The sequence below is a fragment of the Epinephelus fuscoguttatus genome, linkage group LG5, assembly GCF_011397635.1.
Source record: "Epinephelus fuscoguttatus linkage group LG5, E.fuscoguttatus.final_Chr_v1".
In the NCBI taxonomy this organism is placed as follows: Eukaryota; Metazoa; Chordata; class Actinopteri; order Perciformes; family Serranidae; genus Epinephelus; species Epinephelus fuscoguttatus.
The window spans coordinates 33,689,835-33,714,898 of record NC_064756.1 but is presented as its reverse complement, the minus strand read 5'-3'; the positions used below and the strand labels follow the sequence as shown (position 1 = coordinate 33,714,898).

The window sequence follows — 25,064 nt, the reverse complement described above, 5'->3', positions numbered from 1 at the left end:
TCAAAGGTGCATCTCTAATGGAAATAGGTGACAGAACCAGGCGGTGCAATTCCACTTTTAGCCACCATGTAAAATTGGCTTCAAAGCCAGGCACGGAAAGCTAGCTTCTTAGCTAATGTAAGGTATAAACAAATATAATGTTATTGGTATATTTTTCATCCCTGTCCCCCGACCAGCCAGCCAGGCAGCAACTCTCATGTGGGTCTGTATTTTTCATGGCCAGTATCGTACAACATTGGCTGCTTAAACATGGCAACAATCAGTGTCTACTCCACACATACTTCTTTGCTCTTGGTTGAGGCTGTGACTTATCTGGTCAAAGTTCAACAAAGTGAATGTGACAGGCTGAAACTTATGTTTTATTTGCCCTTCTCCTTGCACTGAATAGAAGCAAATGGGAGCCGAATATTCACCAGTGTTTCACCAGTGTTAAATTAGCTCATGTGTGACCGTGCCCCACGTATCATCTAACACAACCATAAGACACTGTAGGTACCCACGAGAATGATATCTAACAATAAAGCAATGAGCTGCTACATCTTCTCAGCACAAAACTGATTAAAGAGGCTTTGTTTATGCATTATATTTTTTTGTGATTAAAAAAAAAAAAAAGTAGAGCCGTGAAAACATTCTTTGTGGAAATTTGGTTTTGTTGCAATAACATTTTCTCAGTGGAAGTCTGGTGCATACTCAGCAGCTCATTTGCTTTTTTTTTCTCTCTTGACTTTGTACAACTGGGAAAGTTTCTGAGTTTCGTTTGCAAGAGGATCGTGTTTACTGTAAACTGTGGAGATCGGTTTACTCTTGCAGCAGAAAACATTTGGGTGCATGGGAACATGAAATCCAGGTGAAGCTAAGTTTAAACCAACTGCTCATTTAAAAAACAAAAGAGGGAGAAAGAAAACGTGATTTTTTTTTTTGTGAATATTTAAGGCTTTTGTATGTTATAAAAGGTAGTTGATTGTTGAGCCTCAGTCCCAGGTCTTCAAATAAAGATGATTTTGGTTGGTGGTTGGACCAAACCATCAACCTAAAGTGTCAGTATTTGAAGATCTAGGAATGAGACTCAATGATCAACTATTTTCTCCCGAGTTACAAACAGCACTTTTAAAAAAGAAAAGCCTTAATACAGGAGATACAGGAGTTCTTACATTGCACATTGAGCACCACGCTGTCTGTGATCTTTTCATTCCGGTACGTCACAATACACGTAAGCCTCTGTTTGTGGGTCTCGCGGCTGGGCACCACCACATAGTTGCTCCGTACCGTCACCGTCCCGTTTTGATTGCGAGTCTCCTGGAAAGTGGCTTCGCCCTTCAATCTGGTCTCCCATTTGATCACACTTGGGGGTTTCCCATTAGCTGATACACAAGTTGCAACAGTCATCTTGCGTTTCTGGGCCCTGGCTACAATCGTGGGCGTTGTCAGGGTCATACGTGTCATAGGCCGAGCTGTGGAGAAGAGAGGACAAAGAAACTTAATTAGTGCTTGTTAAACATAGATCTTGTGATTTTTCTTCCAGTTTCCATCTCATTATAGTGTCTAATTTTGTCTACTTCACAATCAGCTATTTGAAGTAAATTAACCTAAAAGGGATGTGAGATGAAAACAGCAATGCAACTCAAATCAGGCAAAGTTTTGCCTCTTCCTTTCCTCAAACCCAAAGCAGTTGTCAAAGCTCTTACAGATGTAGAACCCACTTGCCTACCCAAATGCACAGTCATCCAATTTGAATCCTTTGTGAATTGCCAATTAGCAATCTACCCTTAGTACATCAAAAGGCGGGCTTGAGCCTGAGCGAATGCACAAGTGAAAGAGATAGGCCATGAAGAGGCCTCTTTGAACGTTGCCGGTTGGTTATCTGCGCACAGGTTCCTGACGTTCACTGAGCCGCAGAAGCCTAAAAAGACCTGGGAGGCTCAGTGACACAAAATGGGGACTCAGAGCTGACAAGAAGCTCTGGCAACAGGGACTACTTAAGCCAAGTGCTCTTTCTTTTACTGAGACTTAATGGAAAACACACCAACACTTAATTTCTAATTAGATATCTAATCAGAGTCAGCGCACAACCTTTTCAAAGCTGCCTCTTGCCAAAATAAACTGCATCTCAGGCGCCGCATTTTTTTCCACAAGATGAGATTATTCAAGCCAAATTACACACTCTGAAGTGGCCTTATTGATTTACGTCCCACCTGCCATTTTTATTGACTGCTCTCTGCGGCGGTTTCCTTTTTTATAAAAGCCACATGGGCCGATCTGGGACTGGAGTTAAACGACACGTCGCCCCAATCATCACATCATGAATATGTCAAAATTATTTTCACTTCAGCGTTGAACATGCATGAACAACAAAGTCCTCAATGGAATGATAGCCTTGTAGAGTCAACCGTGGATGGCGGTGCTGTTCACCAATCACAGACTGAGAGTCTGAACTGTAAACAACGTGATTACAGCAGCAGTTCCAGCAGAGAGAAACAACATCTGGTTCGAGGTGTTCTAAAGATACTCAGCCTACTTCACAACAAAGCCTGTGGCAATGTAATGTTGAGGAGCAGAGCTGTAAAAGTATTGTCTTTAAGCCTTATACTAAAAAGGAGGATGTCAGTTTGACCCTGTGCTATTTGATTTAGAAAGATGGGGGGTTTTTTCTCCGCCTAAAGTCAAAGACAAACCAACTTCAGGTGACAGGTTTTACAGCCCTCTGACTTCTCTTCAGGCCAGCAATAACTTGCTCGAGGAAAGAACTCCTAACTGAGTCTAAGATTTACAATCTGATTTCTATTCTGTTTTTTTTTGGTTCAAAACATTCTGATATATACTTGATTCACTGCAACAATTACACACTCTCTTCTGTCCAATCCATCTTTGTTCTACAACATGTGGAAGCTTGAAAATAACCAGTTGCATATGAACGGCGTGTGTCCACATTGTGATTTTCCTTGGCAGAAAAGCAGTGGCAGGGTGCTGCATGGGGGTTTTGTTTCTATGACAACAGTATCTTGACATTAACGTTAGCAAGGTACCTAATGTAACAATCCAAGAACAGAGGGTTTAACTACACAGGTAACAATACCCACCAGCAGCATTCAGTGTCCGGCTGACCTGCTCCCACAAATGGGCTTTTCTGTGCTTATAGTCATAGTTCCTGACTGACAAATTGCACAGCTCATAATAGATGATGGCTAGAAGTTGCACTGACATCACCAGCGCCTTTGTGAAAAGTTCAAAAGTGTTCCACAAGAGGCGCTCGGAGTGGCCGCACAAAAAAGCCGGAGAGCTCTGAAAAAACTCTCAAAGTGGCCAAATGTGGCCACATACACTCTCCTCGTTAGGAACAATTGAGAAACGGCATCAGCGCTGACAAAAAACCCAGGTATCAAAGTCAATCAGGTTGTGGCACTAAATATTAATGCATTTTCTGATTTCCAGCAAAAACTACATATCTTAAACAAACTGAAGGATTATGAATGGGCTGAGAAAATCCTCCTACTTCTTAAGTTTAATATCTTTTTTTGGAAAATAAATCAATGTCACAAAGTTACAACAGGGCGTTGGGCCGTTGCCTTGGCTCATCAACAGTTGATGTTTGAGTGCTTTTCACAGACAAACATTTTGTCAATATAAAAGACACCCGTTAAAGTTCTGAAAAATGCTGATGCTACTTTTAAAGGGTGCAGCCTTTAAAGTTTGTAACCTCTTGAACTGACGAGGCAGAAATTTATGTTTATACATTCAAACCCTATGCTGTATCTGCAACTACTGTTCCTATTGAGACAAATCAGATGTAGATAAAGAAGTAAACAAACTGCATGACTACCAAAGAGAACAAAGTTTAGATTAAAAAGATTCAGGTCTGAAGAGGTGGAGGCGTTTGCCAGTTTTATCTTTCATATTAGTGATAATCTCCAAAAATGTAACTTGTGTTCTGTACTTGTTCTTACCAAATACAGTGAGGTTGACCATGTTCTCCCGGTTTCCTGCAGGAAATGTTGTATATTCGCAGATGTAGGCAGCTTCATCAGACAGCTGCAGGTTGGAGAACACGATGGTGGTGTCCTCCAGCGAGGGCGTACGATGACGGACCGCTGCCTGCTTGAAGCTGACTCGCTCCTTAAAGGGCGGCAGGACGGACACGCCGAGGGCCGGGTTGGCTATGGCCACGTTCTGTTTGGTGCTGTTGAGGAGCTTCTGCCAGGTGACCTGAGAGATCTTGACTGGCGGGTTACTGTTGATGAAAATGCAGCGCAGTTCCACTTGTGAACCCACAAAGCCGGACTTACTGGAGTCCATCTGTACCATCTGCCCGTTGCCAGCTAGAAGTAAGAGACAGAAAGAAAGAGAGAGGAGGAAAAAAAAGAAAACATTTAATTACGATTAACAAGTGTCCAAGGCCAAGCAAAGCACTCTAGTCAATAGCAAGTACATGCACTGAAAGTCAAGGAGTCCATTCAGCCTCCTAGGCAGTACATGCACGCACAACACCCACAGTCAACCTCGTGGATTCAGCCACTCACTCCCCATATCCTACAGAAGCAACGTCTGTAAGGAGCTGGTACATGGTGGTGGTTGTGTGTAAAAGCCGGGGGAGTTATTAACATAATGGGCAGATCTATACACCCCTGTCTTTGTGCACGAGGGTACGGTTTCTGATGAGATGGAAGGGCCAGGCGAGAACCAATGCATCACTAATGAATGAGTACAAGGGCAGCGAGTTGGAGCCAAGTCATCGTCTGCTGCGCTCCTCGTCCACCTCCCCAGCAACACACTGGCTAGCCCATTGTAATTTTAATTACTTTTTACTCACAAATACTTCAATGACTGCCCGGAGCTCCTATTAAAAGAAACAATGTGGAGTCCTGTGTAAGCACTCAAAACAATGAGAACACACACATTAGCTATATAAAAAACAGCAATTATGCCCCTCTCCTCTACTATCTTAGCCCGTGGGGAATTTGGTAAAAACAAAACAAAACAAAAAAAAAAAAAAAACAGGTCAATTACAAAGGACAGACCTTCTGTAAACTCGCCTGTGGTTTAATCTTTCATGCATATGTTGACCTCTTACTAAACTCCCTCCTTTCTCATGGCCTTCAGCTTTCTACTTACTGCATCATATGTCTGCAGCCTGTCCCTTTCAGCTTGCCTACTTTTATCATGTGCAGGGGCATTTAACTGATGGACAAAAATTAACTGAACAATTCTGATGATCAGTTTTTCACTTTAGTCATCTAATAAGCAAATATGCCAATCATTTGCCAATTCCAGCCTCTCAAAAATGAGAATTTGCTGCTTTTGTATCACTGTAAACTGAATATCTTGTCTCTCTTATGATATTTTATGGATTAAATAATTAAATGATGAATCAAAATATAGACCAACAGATGGATCAATATTGAAAACAATTGTTGCAGCTCTTCTCCCATCTCTCATCCTTCATTGTTCCTTTAATCCGAGTCTTAAGTAGATCTGCACAATTAATCAAATTAACATAATTGAGTATTAACGTTTGAAACGTGTGCTCCGATCATGGAAAACTCTGCTAAACATCAAATCAAGCGACTCCTAAACTAATAGGCGGATGCTTCTGGGGAGCTGACATGCCGCTGCACGTGCGCCCTACAGCAGTAGCCTGTGAAACACTGTGAGTGTTGCAGCTGCAGACCAGCAAAACCAAAAATAAAATGTCTCGGGCAGAAGGCAGAGAGCTAGTCCCTCTAAACGCATCATCATCCATTGTTTCGGTGTATTTCTGGTTGAGAGCAAGTGATGTTAAGCCAAGACAAATCATATGCAAAAAGTACATGAGTCTTGTGACTGCACCACAGGGCAATACCTCTAACTTGTTAAACCACCTATAAAAAACCCACCAAATTCTGCAGTACAATGAATACATGAAGGGCAAGAAGACTAACGTCGCTAATGTTACCTCACTGAATCCCGGCTGCAGTGTCAACTCAGACATCCATCGCAGCGATGCCATACAGCATGTTACTGTATCCATCTAGCTTCCAAACACAGACTGTAATAACCAATGCAATCATATTCAATTTGGCCAAAGATATGGGTCCAATAAATACTTTTATTTTAAATACTTATATTTTGCTTTGCAAAATGCACTGTGAATAAAGCCAGTCTTATTTTGTACAAGAGTTGCACATTAGCAGGAACGCAGCACAACAGGGAAGTGAAAGCAAGGCTCTATTTATTTGAATATGAAAGTTCAACACAAATATTTTGTCCCTAAAATCAATGAATAACTGTGATCTCAATACTGATCAAAATAGTCTTGATTATCATCTTGGCAATAATAGTGCAGCTCTAGTCAAGAGTGAAGAAAAACAACGACTTTCATTTACACCTGATCTGGGCTCTGGAATGACTGCAGTCTGAACAGATGTGTCATTGAACTGCTGCAGGGCTCCAGCATCCTGTTGTCTCCGACACATCTTTGTTATCTCCGGCTCTGATTTATGTTCCTTTCCAGGTGAAGTCTGATGATGTCCCATTTCCCGGTCCGACAACCCCTGGCTGGGGCCTGTATTTACAACCAGTCACAGCTATAATTATCTTCTATGGATAGACGGAGACCCACAGGAAGAAAGAGTGAAATTCCTCCGTTAATCACACTGGACTCATAAAGCCACCAGTGAATAAAGTCATAAACGGAGAGAAAATATGTTGTGGCCTCAAGTGGAGGACTGGGGCCTACACGCATGCCCCACAAACAGAGCAGCTCTTTAGCGCTGAGTAACTGCATCACAATGATGGATAATCGCCGTGCTCAGAGATAAAGTTTCCACAGGGGGCTTTAAAATGTGTAAGAATACGTGAGAGAGAGATCCATTTACGTATACACCCACTGAATAAAATATCTGATGTACTCTATCTTCAACTATACATGAATGTGAAGCAGTGAGGAGGGGGAGATGTGTCTCAGGGCTGTCAAACTGTCTAAGCAGCGACAGCGACTGCTATGAAGATGTTTCTTATGAAAAGTGTAGGTAGTCAGCCGGTGGACACCGGGGCACAATACATGCACGAAAATAAAGAAATAGTTGGCGCAGACTCTGGCTAGAAGACCATTACGATGAACATTGTATTTCTCTCCATCTTGCACGGCGGGCGCACAACTCTCTGGTTGAATGGCTTATGCTGGAAAGCAGCGCATTACCAGAGAAAGGCAATTTCTATCCATTGTTATATACTCTCACTCAAGTACAGCCTCCACCGCCTACATCAAATCATATAAAAAAACAAAGTGACAACCTTTTGAAGTTACTGAGTGCACATCATCTTTCATTTCCTTCGGACCACATCAGCAAGACCCTCTCTATAGAGATTTAAACTTGGGGGATTTGACGATGACAGATTGATTTACTAATACAGTTTGACAGGGAGGACTGGCAACCTTGTCATCTGTACCTTCAGAAACACCTGTGTCCTTGTGCACCTCGGGGCAATGCTTAACTCCATTTTATCACAGCTTAGATTACCAGTTGTGGCAGCTATAGTATGATATTTTTTGAAATAGCAAACACAATTTACTGTGTGACAACACTAGTTAAAGTTTAATCTTAAGTTGGAGCGAAGTGGGTGGATGTGTGTGTGTGTGTGTGTGTGTGTGTGTGTGTGTGCTCAGGAGGGCTGTAAAAACTCATAAATATGTACCTGGCCAGACCTCATCCACTTGAATGCTAAAACAATACTGGCAGGGGCTGGCTGTGTGGAAAGCTGCAGCCCCTCCCTCCCTCCCTCTGCCCTTCCTCCTTTGAGTCTGATGCTCCCCACTCAGATTGAACCAAATAAACAGCAGCTCACGCAAATGGAAACCAGAGGAATAGGCATAATTACACAGCCACAGAGCCCAAATCCCCTCCGTAAAGGACCGGGGGCGCCCACGGGGACCCCTTTCACTCAAGGACTGGAGGAGTCCTTGGCTGAGCTCACAGTAGAGCTGTAATTACAGACTACACCACAGAGCGGCAAAGCCATAGAAGAGCAGAGCCATATACATGCAAGAGGCATTAAGAAGGTGGATTTTGTGGGGGTTATGAGAGCCAGTGGTGCAGAAACAGAGGAGGGAGAGGAAAAAAAGATAGGCAAAGTAGTGGAGATGCAGAACTGGTGAGAGGGAGACAAAGAGGAAGGCGGAGCTTAGGGGAGATTTGTAGGTGTGCTGCGGGTTTGAGGCTGGCTGGCATTGTCGCTTATGCTGCTGCTGCTTTGTTCTCACACTGACAACAGGGTGACTTGGAGGGGTGGGGGGTGGGGGGTAGTCATGCTCTAATACACCTGAGGCTAGACACTGCTTTGAGAGTTGCCAGTGGAGAGAGGAGTCCTATTTCTGGAAGGAAAAGCAATAGGACAAACAAACAAAGTATGCCCAAGCTGGCAAAATATTAAAAAAAAGTGGTTTGATTCACACCAGGTGAGCTGACTTGGATCAAGGGGGACATAAGGGGCACTATTAAAACAGCTGCTGTACCGTCTGGCCCTGCACTGATAGCAAGAGACTCCCAAGGCCGCGGCACAGAGCTGTGCACAGGAACATTCAACTGTAATAAGATCTGGCCAGTCAGGCAGCAAGGAAAAGCATGTGCTTTGTGTTGTTTGCATATGGCGCATTGGACAATGCACAGGGCATGCTGCACCAAATAACAGCCCTCAGTCAAATGGGCTTCCTCTGGTGTGTGGACAATATCCAGGAAAATACAAACCTGCAGGGCTATCTCCACTGCAAAGGGTTTGAAACACAAAAGCTGAGGGTTGAATGTTTTTAAATCAAGCAGACATTTTATTACCCATGTGGGAAAGCAAACATAAATATGAAAAAAAAAGAAGCTTGATTCCTTTCTGTAACAAATCAAAAATGAATGAGAAACATGACATTAACATTTAATATTTGCTTTTTTGTCTGTGCTGCGGAGAGACAAAAAAATCAAATTAAAGTTTCAACGCCAAATATACTACATTCATCCATCTGTTTAATCCCAGATATTCTTCAGCACAATGTAGAACCAGACCTCGCTCTACATATAAAACAATAACAACACCATAAAACCCTAAATTGAAAACCAGGGCGCCTCCCTAAAAGCCTAGGAAGCTTCTTTTCCATAAAACAACTGCTACTTGGCAACTCATCTCGTAATGGATATGTAACACTATTGTCTGTTGTTTTGGGTTTTTTTTTTAGCTGAACTGGCCCACAACCAACAATATTTCAAAAGACAATTATTGGCTCATTCACCAATGCTTGGGCCAAGCTCATCCAAGAGAAATCCATTTGTGCCTGAGTCAAATAAAGTTCAGAATAATTCACCTCTAGCTGCAGCAATGTGAGGAAGGCAAAGATTAAATAGGACTCAATGCATATTTTAGAAGAGGCACTCATTAATGTCTTCTATTTAAAGCTGCACAAGGCAACTTGGCACACTGTCAGTCCCAAATGGCAGCGAGATGTCTCTGTTTGAAGTTTGAAGAAGACTTCAAAACCCCAGAAAATGTGTAATGTGATGTCATTAAACTGCACCCGTCTTGGACCTAAATGTCGACTTCTCAGTGGTTTCGAGGGGAGGAGAGAAGGAAGAGTTTCCATTTTCACTGGGCCGACCACTCTCTAGGTTCTTCCAGTAGAAAGGGCAGAGCTCCTGCTTCTGTCCGACCCCGACACTGAAATTTAATTTAGGCAAATAGGTCAAATCTATGACATCTGAGTTTGTAGAGATGCGACAATCTTGTCAACTGCAGCTGCACTTTGCGATTAAAGCAGCGTATTTTGGTATAAACTTCTTGCCAAAAGCAGCTTCAAAAGCTCATCAGATGAAGACACATCATCTCCTCATGCTTCATATGCTTTGGTTGCCCCATTGTTCCTTAAGTGGGATGCTGAGAGATAAAACATGGCCTGAGCCACTCGGGATAATGACTGTTTAATGTAGTCCCAGTTCCCACGGCAATGGCACAGGCCTCTGTGTTCCCCTATTCATGACCACACATGGGGTGTTCAGAGGGGGGAGTCCAAATCTTCTGTCTCATACACACACACACACACAACAACCACCCATTAGTTGCTTGTTTATTCCCCCGGTGGAACACTTTATATTCTTTTTGTCGTCAGTCAGTATTTTGGAGCTCAACCAGTGGCATTTTCCTCATGTTATCAACAGACACAAGTGCTTTTCAAAATGCTTTATGGAATAAGCGATGGTATTACTCTTAGGCATAACTGGGAGCTCCCTCACTCTGATGGAGGCTTTAATACATCCAGATAGGGCACTTCATTTAGCAGGAGCAGCCATATCCTATATTTAATGTTGCTTTTTGTTGAGCGTGGCCGTTCAGCCTGTTGAGACGGGAGCAGTATGTGTCAGACAATTTGTTTTAATCTTCACTCAGACACTATTTGATGGTGCATCAGCTGGGTCTCTTGGGTAAACAATGGTGTACCTGCCAAACCAGCTCTCTTTACCCTCTGTCTCCCCAAGCAAACATTCAACTGCAGAGGCAAGCGAAACCTCGCTGGAACAGATGGTTAGTAGACCTGTTCCTAATTTTCCACTATCTGCTTCAAATTTGAAATAGTCTTTGTACAACACACTCGTTCATTGAGGACAATGTAACATCTGCTGCTCTGTAAATGTTAATGATTATCGGGAATATTTATTATGTTAGGCAACTTCCCAATCTGGGATTGCTCCATGAACTGCGCTGTGCATTTCATTTTAACTATTCCCTACGGCCTTTTGTTTGGGGGGGGGAGAGAGAGAGGCGTAACGACTGAGCGCCGCGGCACAGTAGTCGTGTGTTTTCCACATGGGTTATAAAATTACAACTTTCGGGTTGACGGCGCGTAGCATAGGCCAGTTAACCATACGCACCAATTCTCACCTAATGTAGCTGCATCCATCGTTTCTGAGGCAACGAGAGGTTCAGAACACGAGCCCACACACACACACACACACACACACACACACACACACGCCCCTCGAGCAGCTTTAAGGCGTTTCAAATGTCAAGGGGATGCATCAGTTCGCCTGCAACAGAGCTTCTCATCTTAGTTCTGCGTGATAATGATTCATCCATGAATAAAACACTGGAAAACACCGCTACTCCATTTTGTTATCAGACTATTTCAAAGAACCAAACAGAGATGACACAGTGGAGTATATCATGCCCTTTTTGAGAACCTCTACCTATAATTCTTTGAATTTATTATATACAGTGGGTAACTGTGCCTGTGGATCTCCTGTAATTAATGCCTCTTTTTTATTCTAGTCTAACAGGAAACATGCTAGCAGTAATCTGGGATTTTAGTTGTCTTTGACCGCGGCAATGACAAATAAAGCTGGGCCAAAAATAAAATAAGGCTTTTACCCTAGAGAGAGAGAGAGAGAGAGAGAGAGAGAGAGGGAGAGAGAAAGAGAGAGAGGGAGAGTAGAGTACGTACCGAGTGTAAACACAGTATCAGAGAGCTCTGACCCTCCTCCCTCCCCCTGCAGCTTAACTAAACAAGGCCACCACGGTTTCGGTTCTACGACACAAAATAAACAGCACTGACGTTACCTGACCAAATGGCGAGATGACATCACCCACTGATACCAGATAACAAGCAACTGTCAGTAAACAAAAGCGGAAGGAGGGAGGGCGAGCCCCCCCCCTCCCCTCCACCCCACCTGGTAAATGAATGACTGTAAAAGTTACAGTTGTGCTTGTTTGACTGAAACCTGGGGGAAAACAGGGCACAGATGCAGGTACTGCGAGTGTGGGATCAGAAATGTAATGTTGTGGTGCGAGAGCAATAACAGCGAGATAATAATATGCTTTATGAGACAGATCTCAAGCCAAGACACTGTGGAGCACTTACACAGACCAGACAATTAGTCAACAAAGCATCGCATCCACAGAATGGGCTCCGAGCACACCATGATGGTTGTTTTTCAATAATGCAAAAGTTTTCCTAGGCTTTCAAACGGGGGCAGCTGTTGCACGTCTTAATAGGAAAGAGCTGATCAATAAATAAAAAGGGGGCCACCAGCACGCTGCAAAGTGATGCATTATGGTCTGAGACAGGCCGAACCCTGGGGGCTGCAGGTACAGGCTCAAAGCACAGAGCAGTTGAGGGGTGGGGTGGGGTTACATAAATGTGATGTAGAGGATTTTGGGGAGTTACAGGGGAGGGTAAGCGGTGAGAGTGACATGCAGCGGGTCAGACGTGGTGAGCAGATTATAGCACTCAGGATATTAAAGTGGAGGAGAGACGATGCTGCAGGCAACACACCTCCCGTGGAAATCTCAGTATTAGCGCAGGGTGACACAGAGGCTATGTGCACATTTCTTTTGACACAGTCAACATAAAGCTACAACAACACAACTGCTGCAGGAGCATGCTTCGCCTCATGGCCTGAGGTTAGGATGCAACCCTCGTGGGAAAGGTCAGAGAGGATTAGACTGAAATCTTCTTAATGGAATATTACAAGGAAAATTAATTTAGATCTACAGTAATTTGATGCTTAAAGGTGGGCTGAGGCTCCCTTATTTACCACACACAGTCAAACCTTGGTCTGCTGTGCCTCAGGTGTCTACAGGTAGCAGAAACTTAAATTTAATGCTTTTAAAGACCTTATTTGATCCAAATTAAGACTGATTTTTGGATGAATAATCTTGTCATTAGGACCTGTAGGTAAGTATAAGGATAAGTATATAAATGATCCCAAGCAGAGGTAGGGTTTGACAAAAAGACACTAAAAGATTGATAAAAAATCTGCTGAAAGAGTCAATCAACGGGTAAAGAAAAAAATCACAAATTGGGGTTATTGATGACTTGTTTATTGGGGTAAATCCACACTAATATGTTTACATTTAAAAACAGCCTTTTCAAATGCAAACTATCTCTGTCCACACTAACACCCCTGAAAATGCTTATCACATGATCATTCCCGTACCAATGTAAACAGGAAATAGATTGGCTACTCTGCAGTTGGTTGCTTAGTTAAAGAAAATACAACAGAGGAGAAGTAAGACCAGAGATTTCTTTGCCTGGACCGACGATAAGGTGGAGGTGTTATTGAAAGTAACACATGAGTATAAGGAGGTCAAGCAGCAGAGAACAGACGTTGTAAAGGAAATAGAGCAACATTTTAGAGCGGCATCAGGAGCATTTATCCATCTCTGGATGAAGCCATGGCAATGTAAAATGAAATACCCTTACAAGAAGGATGAAACCACCGAAAGTATGTAGGCCTAGCTTTAATTTTTTTGGCTTGAGATGTTGTCACAGATAAGAACCAGGAAGTGAATGCTGACGGCTGTATCATTGTTTTCAAAATACTCTGTTTCTGCCTGTCCAGTCCAAAAGGCAATCAAACTAAAAAGAGGTCAGCAGTGTTTCAAAGATCTCCAATTTAGGGGTTTGGAAATGGCAGAGTAGTGTGGATGCAAGGCATAAACACAGCAAAACAAAAATCTTAAAGTGTGGATGCAGTTCAAGACACAACATTTGCTAATCCACCTCCCTAGTGTGAGGATTCGTTGCTTTTCATAGCACTGAATGCCTTTGAGTTTGGGATTGTTGGTTGGAAGATATCCTCTTGGGCATGCATACTTGTACTGGATATTTTTCACTATTTTTTGACATTTTATATATTACAAAATTCATATGAAAAATATCTGAGAGAGTAATTGGTAATAAAAATAATATTTTTTTGCCGCCCTAATCCCTGCTGGTAGTGATGGTTGTTCATTTTGCCTCCATGAGTCAGTGTTAATGCTTTTTTTTAATCAAAGTATGAACCACAAATATGTTCACTGAATATGTATTGGACAATGAAGCACCCAGGATTATCTATAAGAATGGCTTTGGAGTGGGACGTATAGGATGGGGGTGGCTCAGTGTGAGCCAGCACCACAGCAGTACCCTATACCTCTGTTAAGCACTCAGCAAATACAGCATGAAACGCATATAAAGTCCTGCCAAAAAGTGCTGAGAAAGAGTCTGGCCCTGGACAACCATGCATGACAAATCCTTCTCTCACACCATCTGTTCCATTGTCCACAAGTAAAGATAAGTCTTGCATAGAGTACAAACACTGAATACTTCCATGTGATAATGCCAAGCACTTGTGCTGGGATACATTATAAAACATTAAGATTTCAAAAATCAAACCACTCTACGGCTGAAACTGGATGATCAATTGTTGTACGTACAGAAATGAACGTGATGTGGAGACCCTCTGCTTGGCACGCTCAGTGAAAACACATCAGATGGGTGTAAATCCATACATCCCATGCAAGGTGACCTTTAGAAATACTCAGTGAAAGCAAGCAATATCGTTTTTGGCATCTGACCTGTATCGACCTTTACTGGTGGAGTTTTTTATGCCTTTTTTGACAAAGGCCAGCTGATATCTTACAGACCTGCAGGAGGGAAGACGCCTGTGGGGGGTAAATAGCTTCAGTATAGCAGGAAGCACTGTTGCATGACCACTGGCTTATTAAACCAAGAAAATAGAACATGCAATCAATATTTGATTAGAGTCACTTGTGATTTTTTTTTTTTCAAACATTTCCGCCCTGCCTTATGATGGAGCAGCCTCCGAAGATTTCTTGAAATAAATTGATGTTGTGCATATCATGCATTTTTAAAGACGTGGGGAAAAAAAACAGAAGAACCGGCTGTCATCAAAGTGCATCTCTAATTGTCGTTGGGACATAAACAGGACAGCAGGGGCAATGTGCACACAGCTTGTTGGTGTGTCGCACAGAGCTATTTTTCACCAGCATTGCTGGCGCAGGCCATTTATACAGCGGATCCATTAACATATAGGAGAGGGAATTCACACTCCAGCTGGAGTGGGCAGTGGGCTGAAGCCCCAGTCTGCTATCAATTAACAAGCACACTTAGTATGTGTCTGAGTCATGATCACCATGGGACTCTGACAAATGCCATGCATTTGCTCAAAGCAAGTGTTTTCACAATGGCAAATCTTTAGCTGATTACCAGCCCTCGCATCACATGGAACATCTCATGCGAACCGAAGGCAATAGAATCAACTCACCAGTAGCATCGACCTAATACTGTAACGAAGCAGGCATCTCTGTACACGTGTGGAAGGAATTAAGTACAAATAAACACGATTATGAATTTTGCCCTGCAGTCACATCATTTAGGCATGGATTAGTATCCTGTTTTCACCACTGGAGGAATGAATGTGCTCAGTTACTTAAGCTGATAAAGTTAGATATGCTACACTTATTCCATGCCTGAACATGTTATCTTATCTTGTTATTTAAATAATTTTTCACGTTGGTAATGCATGTACATTTTTTATCAGGTATTCCTTGCTCTGGTTTAACATACACTGCACGGTTGCCACGCTTTTTGTTCAGCATCATTCTGCCCTGAAATCTCTGTAACCTTGACTCTGAACCAGCTCCTTGTAAAAACTGCCACAGAAATTACAGCAGAAGCACCAACAGCGAGTATGACATGTAAACAAAATGACAAGATTGATGCTAACATGTGGCAGAGATGGCTACATGGGAACACGCAGGGTTTCAGCATAAATGTTGGCTTCTGGCCTTCGCCAAATTCCCCTTTTTCATGTGTGTTTTGATCATAAACCTCTGCGAAATCCAGCGGTTCTCGGCAGAACTCCGAGACCGGGACTGAACCATTTCCTAAACCACGACCACAGGCTATCTTTCCAAGGCGAGTAGGGCTCCATGTTCCACATACATACAACCGTTGGAATGCTCACCACATCTCAGGACCATGTTCATATTCTGCTGCATGTGCTTTCCAGCTGTGATCGAGTATTGTCTTTCCCACCCGTCTCCAAGCCTCACCATATACATTACTCTCTCACAACTCAGTATGTTTCCATGCGGGGCTTTCAGTACATCAGGCTCTACACCAGTATGTGGGATATTGAGAAATATCTTGGATCTCAGCTTATATGTCATTGTGACACTACACCCATTTCTCTTGTGTGCCAACTTGTCAGCATGGGCAGAATACACAATATTGGCAAACTGAGCTACTTTTAAAGACTTAATGATAATATCAAGGGAAACAATTTTCTGGATATTTATTTTTCAGGGTATCCGTGCCTTTCATTGTTCATATTGTGACATTATTTTTGATGGGGCGCTTTAAAAGAAACCATGAAATAACAGCACTTAAATGTCTGCACATTTCACAACTGGCCTTTCAAGAGAAAAGCAACTGGCTTGGAGACATGAGCAGGGAACCACAAAGCCACAGCAAGGGGAAAGGAACAGCCTGAAAGCTGAGTCGGGTGGTATGAGTTACTCCAGTCTCCACTGGTCGCTGGATGTCTAACAATGTGTATTGACACAGAGACCCAGGACACAAAAAAAAGCATTTGGTGTATTCTCAAAGATGTACATGGATAGAAAAAGAGAACAGGCACTTCTGAAATGTGACAGGGAAGAGAGAGAATGGAGCAGCAATCAATCATAGGAATCAAAAATCACACAATGACTCTGGGTCTCTCTCAGTTTCATGAGAAAACACCGCAGTGGGTGGGCTGTGGGCATACAAAAAAAAAAAAAGTCAGGAAATGAACTCATAGTTGTTGTTTTTTTCAATGTGTGGCTGCTGCTGTTGGAAATCAAGGAGTGGGATTCAACGCGTTCAGCCCTCGAGAAAACTGAACCCAGAATACAAGCAGTGGGATCAACAATCACTCGCTACTGATCTCAACATTTAAAACTTGATATGAAGAAGCATCCAGATAAAAATGAACAATGGCGAAGAGAGCTGCCAGTGACTGGAGATAATTGTGCGGTTCAATGCAATTTCAGTGTGGCCAAATTGTAAATGTGTGACTGCTGTGTGACTGCTCTGCTGACAGCTTGTGCTATTAACTGCAATCAAACCAGCACAATAATTACCCTCCGTGTTAAGAGATATTCTGTAGTTAAACTTCACAGCGTGCCAATTCGGACTCGAAATGCAGAAGGATGCAGTGAAATGAGCCTGTGAGGATGGGACGGCTTCTGGCTCGTAGGGCTTTGATGAAACACAAAAAAAAAGTATCGCTGACAAATCCTGATAGTGTATTACTATTGATCAGACGCAGGGAAAGTGAAGCAGGCAGTCACGAGGAGATTCAACAACTCAATTAGGCCATATTGAAATCCCTGTCACTCACTCAACCGATGGAGCAATGAAATGATTTTTGCGAGGAGAAAAAAAAGTCTGGTTAGCATGCTAGGCTTGTGAGCAGGCGAGGGACCCATCTCCCATGGTGCCAGCGTCTCTCTATGTGATGGTATGGAAGTCAACCCAAAGCTTTTTGTAGCCACAAACAAACTTCATCCCAGATGAAATCACTCACATGAACGCCTATGCTTTGACATTAATAGCCTTAGAAATCTGCTGACATGGTTCAGACTACCGCTGTAGCTGGCTGAAAGACACCGCGGCCTGTCCAGTGGGAGCCTGGACAAAATAGCGGTACACTGCATGTACAGGCTTTTTCCTCGGGGCTGCAGGAGTATTATTTGGAGCTCTTACCCTCGCGTTGCCCTCCTTTACTGTGTCTATACTGTGGGCTGCTCATTGTTTGACAGGATTGACAAGCTCCCTGGCAGAGCTGATTAAAAGCTTTAAGGTCAGAGAAGTGGGACAGATATCGAGCGAACACCTGTCTCCTCACTGTGAGCCAGTCCCCTACTGGGTGTGTCCTCCACTGGCGCAGGATCAATGGCTCCATTAAGACCCAACGTTTTTCTTTTCTTTTTTTTTTTTTTTTCTGACAGCGCTATTTTGGCTTGCAAAGAACCTTTCACCTGGCTCTTCCTCTTTCCTCCTTCCCTCTGCTTCTCGTCATATGGAAAAGGGAAAGTGCTCTTTTTAGTCAGAGATGAACATATTTTTGTACAACCAAGGGCATCAAGTAGCCTTTGCTTTAGGTATATAAAAAAAAAGAAACTCTCCAGAATAAAATGTAGAGCGACAAGCACACACTGCGATGTATTTATTTTTTTCCCAGCTTCAGACTTAACTTCATCATGGATTTCCACATCCTGGTAAAAATAACTTTGAAAGCCCGGCTGCCCACTGAAGATTTGCCAAAGGATTATAGATCATTAAAGAGATGTTTCAAGTTCATTTGAAGTCTCTCCAAATAAGTTTCTCGAATCACACAGTTTATTGTATCTTGGCCACACGTTTTCTCACTCGCTGTAACCAGTTTTCTTTCAAAAAAAAAAAAAAAAAAAAGATGGTTTCACACACTGCAACAGCTGGTCATGCTCTCCGGAGTCATAATCCAGAAATGGACATTTCAATTTACTTGAGCCTGAGTTTGGATGATAGTGAATTAAGATACCTGCTCCTGGATACCTTACCGGTTTCATCCCCTCTGGTAGGCTTTCCACTCAGAGAAGAGAAAATGTTCTTCTTTTGACATTGTATCTCACAGTAATCTATAAAATGAAACCTAATACCATAGCTTTAGCCATGGGATAAGACTTCAAGGGATGGGTGACTTTCACCAAAAAGATATCTCGAAGCGTGTCCCACACACCACTCATCACTACTTTCATCTCCAGAGTACTTGAGTTTCCCAGGTTTCTGGATCCCTCCCCCACAAAGTGACCTAGCTGGTCTTTCTTGATATGATTCAGTGGCTGAACACACAGGTGCATTGTGCAGCAGGTTTTTTTCTATCACATTAATATGGTTTGTAATCGTGTTTCTGTTTGCTGTGAGAAAATAAAGTCGCTGACTAAACTGACTTGCATAACAAAGAGATGTTTTAAGACACTGCCAAACAAGAATTATCAAAGCATCAGACCTGCTCATTTCCTCATCTGTCCCTCTGTAGGGAATCATTACTTGAGCCTTTAATGTCATAATTTCGTCGTTATCATCTCACTAATGAGCGCAAAAGATAAGAAACTGTTAACTTGATAAAAATAGATTAACTGTAAACGCTTCAGTGTTTGCCTACAAAGCTGGACTACAAAGACACGGCGCTGTTTGGGGTTATTTATAAAGTGCTTAATGACTTCTTACACCACATAAGGAGCAACAATACACGACTGATCTGGGGAACCACACTTTAACACTATGTGTTTCCACATTTAGATATTTGATGAAGATGTAGCACAAGCGCAAGGTGAAAGAGTTCACACTTCTCCAGTAGTGTTCCCAAGTAGGTGTGAAAGTGGGTTTGCAGGAGGAAAGGGTGAAGGTGTTGGTGAAGTGCGAGGTCACGTCTCCATTTGCAGCTGCTCCTTTGCCCTTTCTTATGTATGAATGTGTTTCCTTTTATTCTAAAGAGCTGGTCTCAGACAAGGTCAGAAGGACAAGAGGGAAGACGAGTTGCAATGTTTAGGTGCTACAAATCTATATGGTATCTGTGGTGAATGTTTGAAAGACACTTTATGACTGGGTATCAAACCTCACAACTTTCTTGGTACTGAAATGTGTATTATATTGCAAAATGGTACTGAATGCATGCTCAGATTTTTATTCGTATTTACTTATTCTTTATTCAGACATTTACTGATTCAAAGCACAATTTTATTTTCCTTTTTGCCAAATAAAAGAGGTTTGAAGAAAACTATGTTTGTACTCTTCAAAACAACACATACATATCTTGTTAATGGAACCCAAATATCGCACTGATACGAACTAAGATTCAAATTATACCCAGCCTTAGACGTACGGCACAATTTTTCACAATCATTCTGCTGTCAAAAAACAGTGCTGCAAGTTTGACATTTTGCATGATGCGTGAAGAAAATAAAATCTTTATAAGAAAACACTGCATTTTTCAACAAATAAAACCATGCAGTAATTCATCCTCTCTCTATCGTTACTTGTGGCATTCAGCATAATCATTGAGCACCAGTGACAATCAGAAGAATGAGATTTAGATAGTTTGTCATTAGGTAAGGATCACAGCTTTGCCTTGCAGCCTGGGTAGTTTTATAGACACCTTGGGAACACTTCCTGCCACCAGGATTATAAATGCCGGTGTTTTTTAGCCACAGTGCATTAGATAGTGCACATATCTGTTGCCTACAAATGACAGTATCTTGGGTGAAAATGTCTCATCTTCTCTGTGCCCTTCACAGATTGCATGTGTACCCTGGGCTCCCGCACTCACTCACCTGCAATCCCAACCTCACCGAGATGCGAGAAAACATCTGAGCCGAAATGAGCCGAGTGTCTCGACGACTGACAAAACGTGCGTTTGTGCGTTCAAAGTTGGTGATGCTCACACTGCAACACACACTTAAGTGTTGTGAATGGATGCTGGAACAAGGCTCGACATATGGGCTAATGCAGGCCAGAGTGAAATAACGGGCAGTGAGCTGTGACAGGGGTATTCCTTGTGGGCATAATCTTGTGTTTAATCTTGTTTAAAGTTATTTATAATTTTAGATTGTGTTGTGCATTATTCCGTCATGCCTACCAGGGTGGTAATTACAGCTCGTATTAATTTCAGAATGATGGATATGTTTAGGATAAGAAAAGAAAACGGGGCAAATAATCACATTAATCACTTTATCTCGGGCTAGACTTGAGCTATTTGTGACAGCTATGCAGATACAACAGCCACAGAGGCAACTAAGTTACAATAAAACAGCTGAAGTGTAGCTTTGCTAATCCTGGCTCAAATAGCAAGGGGACACTGTTAATACAAACACAGCTAGATTTGACACAGAGGATTGCAATAAAAAACCTTTTACAGCCCCAAAATGTATGCTAACCCGTCACACACTGTCACTGTCTTGGAATAAAATCCAATAAATCGCTGACTGATGAAGGCTAGTGGTAGGCTGAAGGATTTCTACAGAAACTGGGCTCTTAAAGCTGTTTTTATCTGCTCCAGCTCGGCTGCAATGTATGCTCACATGCTGTACAGTGACACAGTCGACCCTTCATACATAATACATGTGCTGGTGTCCATGGAGCTGCACAAGCTAGAGGCTAAGGGGTTGATGCATGGCCGAGACAATAAGAGATATTTTTTTTCTGAATGTTTTGCCAGGCCTGAGTGCTTTATACTAATCAGCAGCTTCTCCAGTGACGCAGGTTACATTTGTCATGCTAATAAAGTGGCGAATGATGACGCCATTTTGCATCAGACAACATCTGAAAGAATGATTGCTGATATTGTATCTCATTGGTTAAGTATCACTCACTTGCTAATGTGAATTTAGTTGAGTTAATGTTGTTCTTGAATGGTGACTGTTAGGATCAAAGATTTTAACTGATGGAAAGCTTGTTGCTGCAAAAAATGAAAAAAAAAAGATCCTAAATATTGCAGATCTATCAATCCTGACTTTCCACTTGAGCCATTGTGAGTCAGTAGAGCAACAGTAGTTTATTAATATGTCAGCTTATTGTTCCTAATGAAAGTGGATTAACCAACAAACTAGCATTAATAGCAGATGCATTTAGATTTAACTGCATATCTTTTTTATTCCAGCAATGATCAAAGACATTAGTTTCCTGGGAGGTGGGAACATCGATGGTGCGAAGCAATTAACTCTGCGTTGTGTTCCTACTCCCCAAACAGTTAGTTATTTAGCAATTATCATGCACACCATAATTTTGCTATAGTTTTGAAATGGAATTTACTTTATGAATACAAATGTCTCATCCCCTTTTTTTAATCCTGTTATTGTGAGGAGAGAGAAAAAAAAAAAGCATGAATAAAAAAAACTGTTTAATATTTATATAGCCATTTTCTAGCTACGAGCGGATCTCGCTCGGCTGCACTAAAATGAAACTTGTTGTGACCTAGTTAGAAGAATGCCACATGACAAAGCCGTGCTCGCCCTCTGTACGTGAGACTAGCCATGCAGAAACGGCCGCGCAGAGCATGATATTTTGCACAGGGATCCTTATCGACAGTTTGTTAGCAGGGCGCGGGGCAGCCAGGTCTGTGTCCTACTCCTTGGCTGATTAGGTGGGTGAAGGACAGACCCTGGCTGCTCCGGCTCTTCGTTGCAGGAGGCTGAGGCGCTTTGTTAATGTGCTGCCACTCCCCTGCAGGGTGAGCAGGCCTGGACAGGCTGAGGTGACGCTCCCCTCTTTCCCACAGCTCAGCCAGCTTGACTTTGCTTGGCTGATGAACTGTGACGGGACACAACTCCAAGGTTGTTTGTGCTGCTTTTTTTTCTTCCTTTCACCAGGCAAGCCAGTCAGAGCAAGAGTGTGAAACATTGTTGAACTCTGCTGATGGCTCTCAACCTTCGTATCAGCTGGCTCGGCTGCACCCGTGACACACTCCAGTGAACACCTGAAGGATCCTCACTGTCAGGATGTAAGAGTTGCGGCTGTACAGCCAGCTGCTTATGTTTCAATACAAGAAGAAGAGCATAAACGATGCCACAAACCTGCCCAGACATGATTTACATTGCACAACTTAAAATGAGTCAGTCCTGTGATCGCAGACAATGGAGTACTCAAACTCCAGGGAACTTGCTTCACAAGTCTAAACAACAGTTTCTGAGTGAGTGTGTGTGAAGAGATTGCTGTTTTTTTTTAAATCATTATTCAGATCACTTCTACAGGCCATCTCTACCTCAGCCAGAGAACCTATCACCATCATTTATAGGTCTCAAAGCATACTGTGGAGCTTTCCGCTGGTAGTTTTGTGATAATTCTCCCCTCACAACTTAAAAGGGGTTACAAAAGGCCCTGTGTGTTGGGGTGGTTGTTATTTTGTAGTGCTCTTTCAACTCTCTGCAAGTCAGAAACATACAACACCTCATGTCAGTATACTTCGAGATCTGCTTCACACTGGCTGGAACAGAATCCAGCAGCACCATAAACGCTCACCCTGCCGGGGGTCATGAAGGGGCTGCTGCAAAAGCAATCGGTGAGGCCATTGTACATTTCTGCAGGGAGCTTGAGAAAATCCCATAGTGGGAGAGGCAGCCAAAACCTCTGCATGCTTATTATACAAAGAGCCCTCTTAAAATGGTGAGATGAATTCCCACAAGATGAATTTTTGTTCATGTTACGGCACGGAGAACATATTTCTGTCTATGTCGAACATGTTTTTTTCAGTAGCTGCCTCTTGAAAAGTGAAATTCATGCAAACAACTCCCTTGTTGTTCTTGCTTTTAACCGTTTTAAAGGGATAAAACACCTAGTATTTAAATCCAAGACCTTGTTTACACCCACTGTGTTATTACTGCACTCTAAAACAACAGGTAAACTGCACAAAGCCAGCCGCAGGGACCGTCTCAAAACAGCAACCATTTGGATCTTTAAGTAGTCGATGTCCATGGAGACAGGTTTATATTCACGCATTCAAAGTTCAGCACACAACTCCAGTTAATCCAAGTGATTACAGGAGGCAGCCATTCATGTTCAAATAACTAACATTATCACTCCTTCACTTCAAAACAAAGAAAATGACTAATTTCTCTGTGATGGCAGGTTGTAAAACTCAAACTAGGCAGACAGACAGTAAGAAAAGCACCAAGTAAAGCAATTATGTTGCAATCTACCATTTTACTCTATAATGGTTCTCCTGGCTTAGTACTTTATCCCTCAGAGTTACCGTTAACCCCTCTCCAAACACTCCCTGACAGGTCCCTGCTGGCCGTCTACATCCAACTAACAAGGGTCGGATTTCCTTAAACTTTTCTCAAGTTTTTTTTTTTGTTGATTTGTTAAGAGCTAATTTAGCGGAGTCAGCATGTGTAGCTATCAGGGGATTACTAGTCAAGATGTGCACTGTTTGTTGGTTTCCCTACGTAAACCAATTACAGAATGAGGCACCATGAGAGAATTAAAAGTTTGATTAGCCGTAGGGTGGATGGCAGTATAATTGGATTGGATAACAGTTGGACGGCTGCTATCTGTGTACAAAAAGGAGCCTATTCATTTGTGTGATTAAACAAGTGTCTGACAGAGGTAGGAGGCCGTAATTTAAGTAATAATCTGTGAAATGTTGAAATACATACATCAATATTTTTTTGAATGACTGTAAGATGCAAAAAAAAACTTAAAGCCCATTTAAGAAAACTGCTCTTGGCCTTGTTAAAGTGGGACTGTGTAGCTTGGGAAAAGTGCTGCAGTCTCACTTGCTCTGCTGTGATGAGTGCTTTATGGTAGCTAATGTTCGCAATCTTTATATTGCTGCAAAACTGATGTTATTAAGTCAGTTCACTGACTTTATGACTCTTCTCTTTTGCGACTGTTACACTGCAGTTTACCTTTTACCATCATCCTGTAATTGTCACTCATGGCTGCAGTGGCCATCTTACAGTGAGAATTATATGGTCTTGCTTTAATACTGGGTGTTAAGTGGCACCTTCCTGTACAAAAATCCTCAAATATACTAGAGTCAATGTATTTTACAAGACCAGGGCTTACACAGGCAGTATTTCATAAATGTAGGTGCACATATCTGTGGCTGGAATGCTTTTCAAAGTCCAAGAGAAAGCACTAACTCTCATTGACTTTCATTTGAAATCTAAAAATATCACACCTTCCATGCAGCCTTGTAAATCTCAGCTGCTCTGAGTTGCTTGTGGCAGGAAAACAAAAGCATGTCCTCTTTTTCTTCTTCTTGAGTGTTGCATTGCGTTGATGTGACTGGCCAAATACAGTCCAGACTGTAACAGAGCAGCATGTTGTTAAAGATGGTGAAAGTCAGTGATGTTTCAAAGCACTGACGTGTGGTCTGCATTGTGTTCTAGCTACAACTGAGTGTGATAAACAGTAGGGATGTCACAACATCAATCTGGATCAATATATCAATTCAATGATTGATATTACGGAGCGCCCACTGGCTCACCTGACAGAGCAGGTGCCCCATGCACAAAAAAAGCCCTTTGCTGCATGTCATCCCCCCTCCCTCTCCCCCCTTCACGCTATTTCTGTCATATCAAATAAAGGTAAAAAGCCCCCAAAAATATCCAATATTATCAATACTAAGTGCAAACATTGATGCATATCATATCTTTAAGATTCACCTGTATTTTGAAATTGTGTGTCACCATTTCCATCCTAGCACGCCTCCTTCCTTAACATTCAAACAGTGCTAGCGACCTAGCAC

General features: G+C 42.4%; 1 protein-coding gene across 1 annotated transcript in view; it reads right to left on the bottom strand.

The window, feature by feature from the left end:
- The window catches only part of nectin1b (nectin cell adhesion molecule 1b), an 89,200-nt gene that overhangs the window by 25,169 nt on the left and 38,967 nt on the right, over positions 1-25,064 (bottom strand). Inside the window, exons 2-3 of the mRNA XM_049576290.1 lie at positions 3,942-4,313; positions 1,152-1,451 (exon numbers count right to left, since the gene is read on the bottom strand). Coding sequence (XP_049432247.1) covers positions 1,152-1,451; positions 3,942-4,313 — 672 coding nt within the window. The remainder of the gene's footprint in view (positions 1-1,151; positions 1,452-3,941; positions 4,314-25,064) is intronic.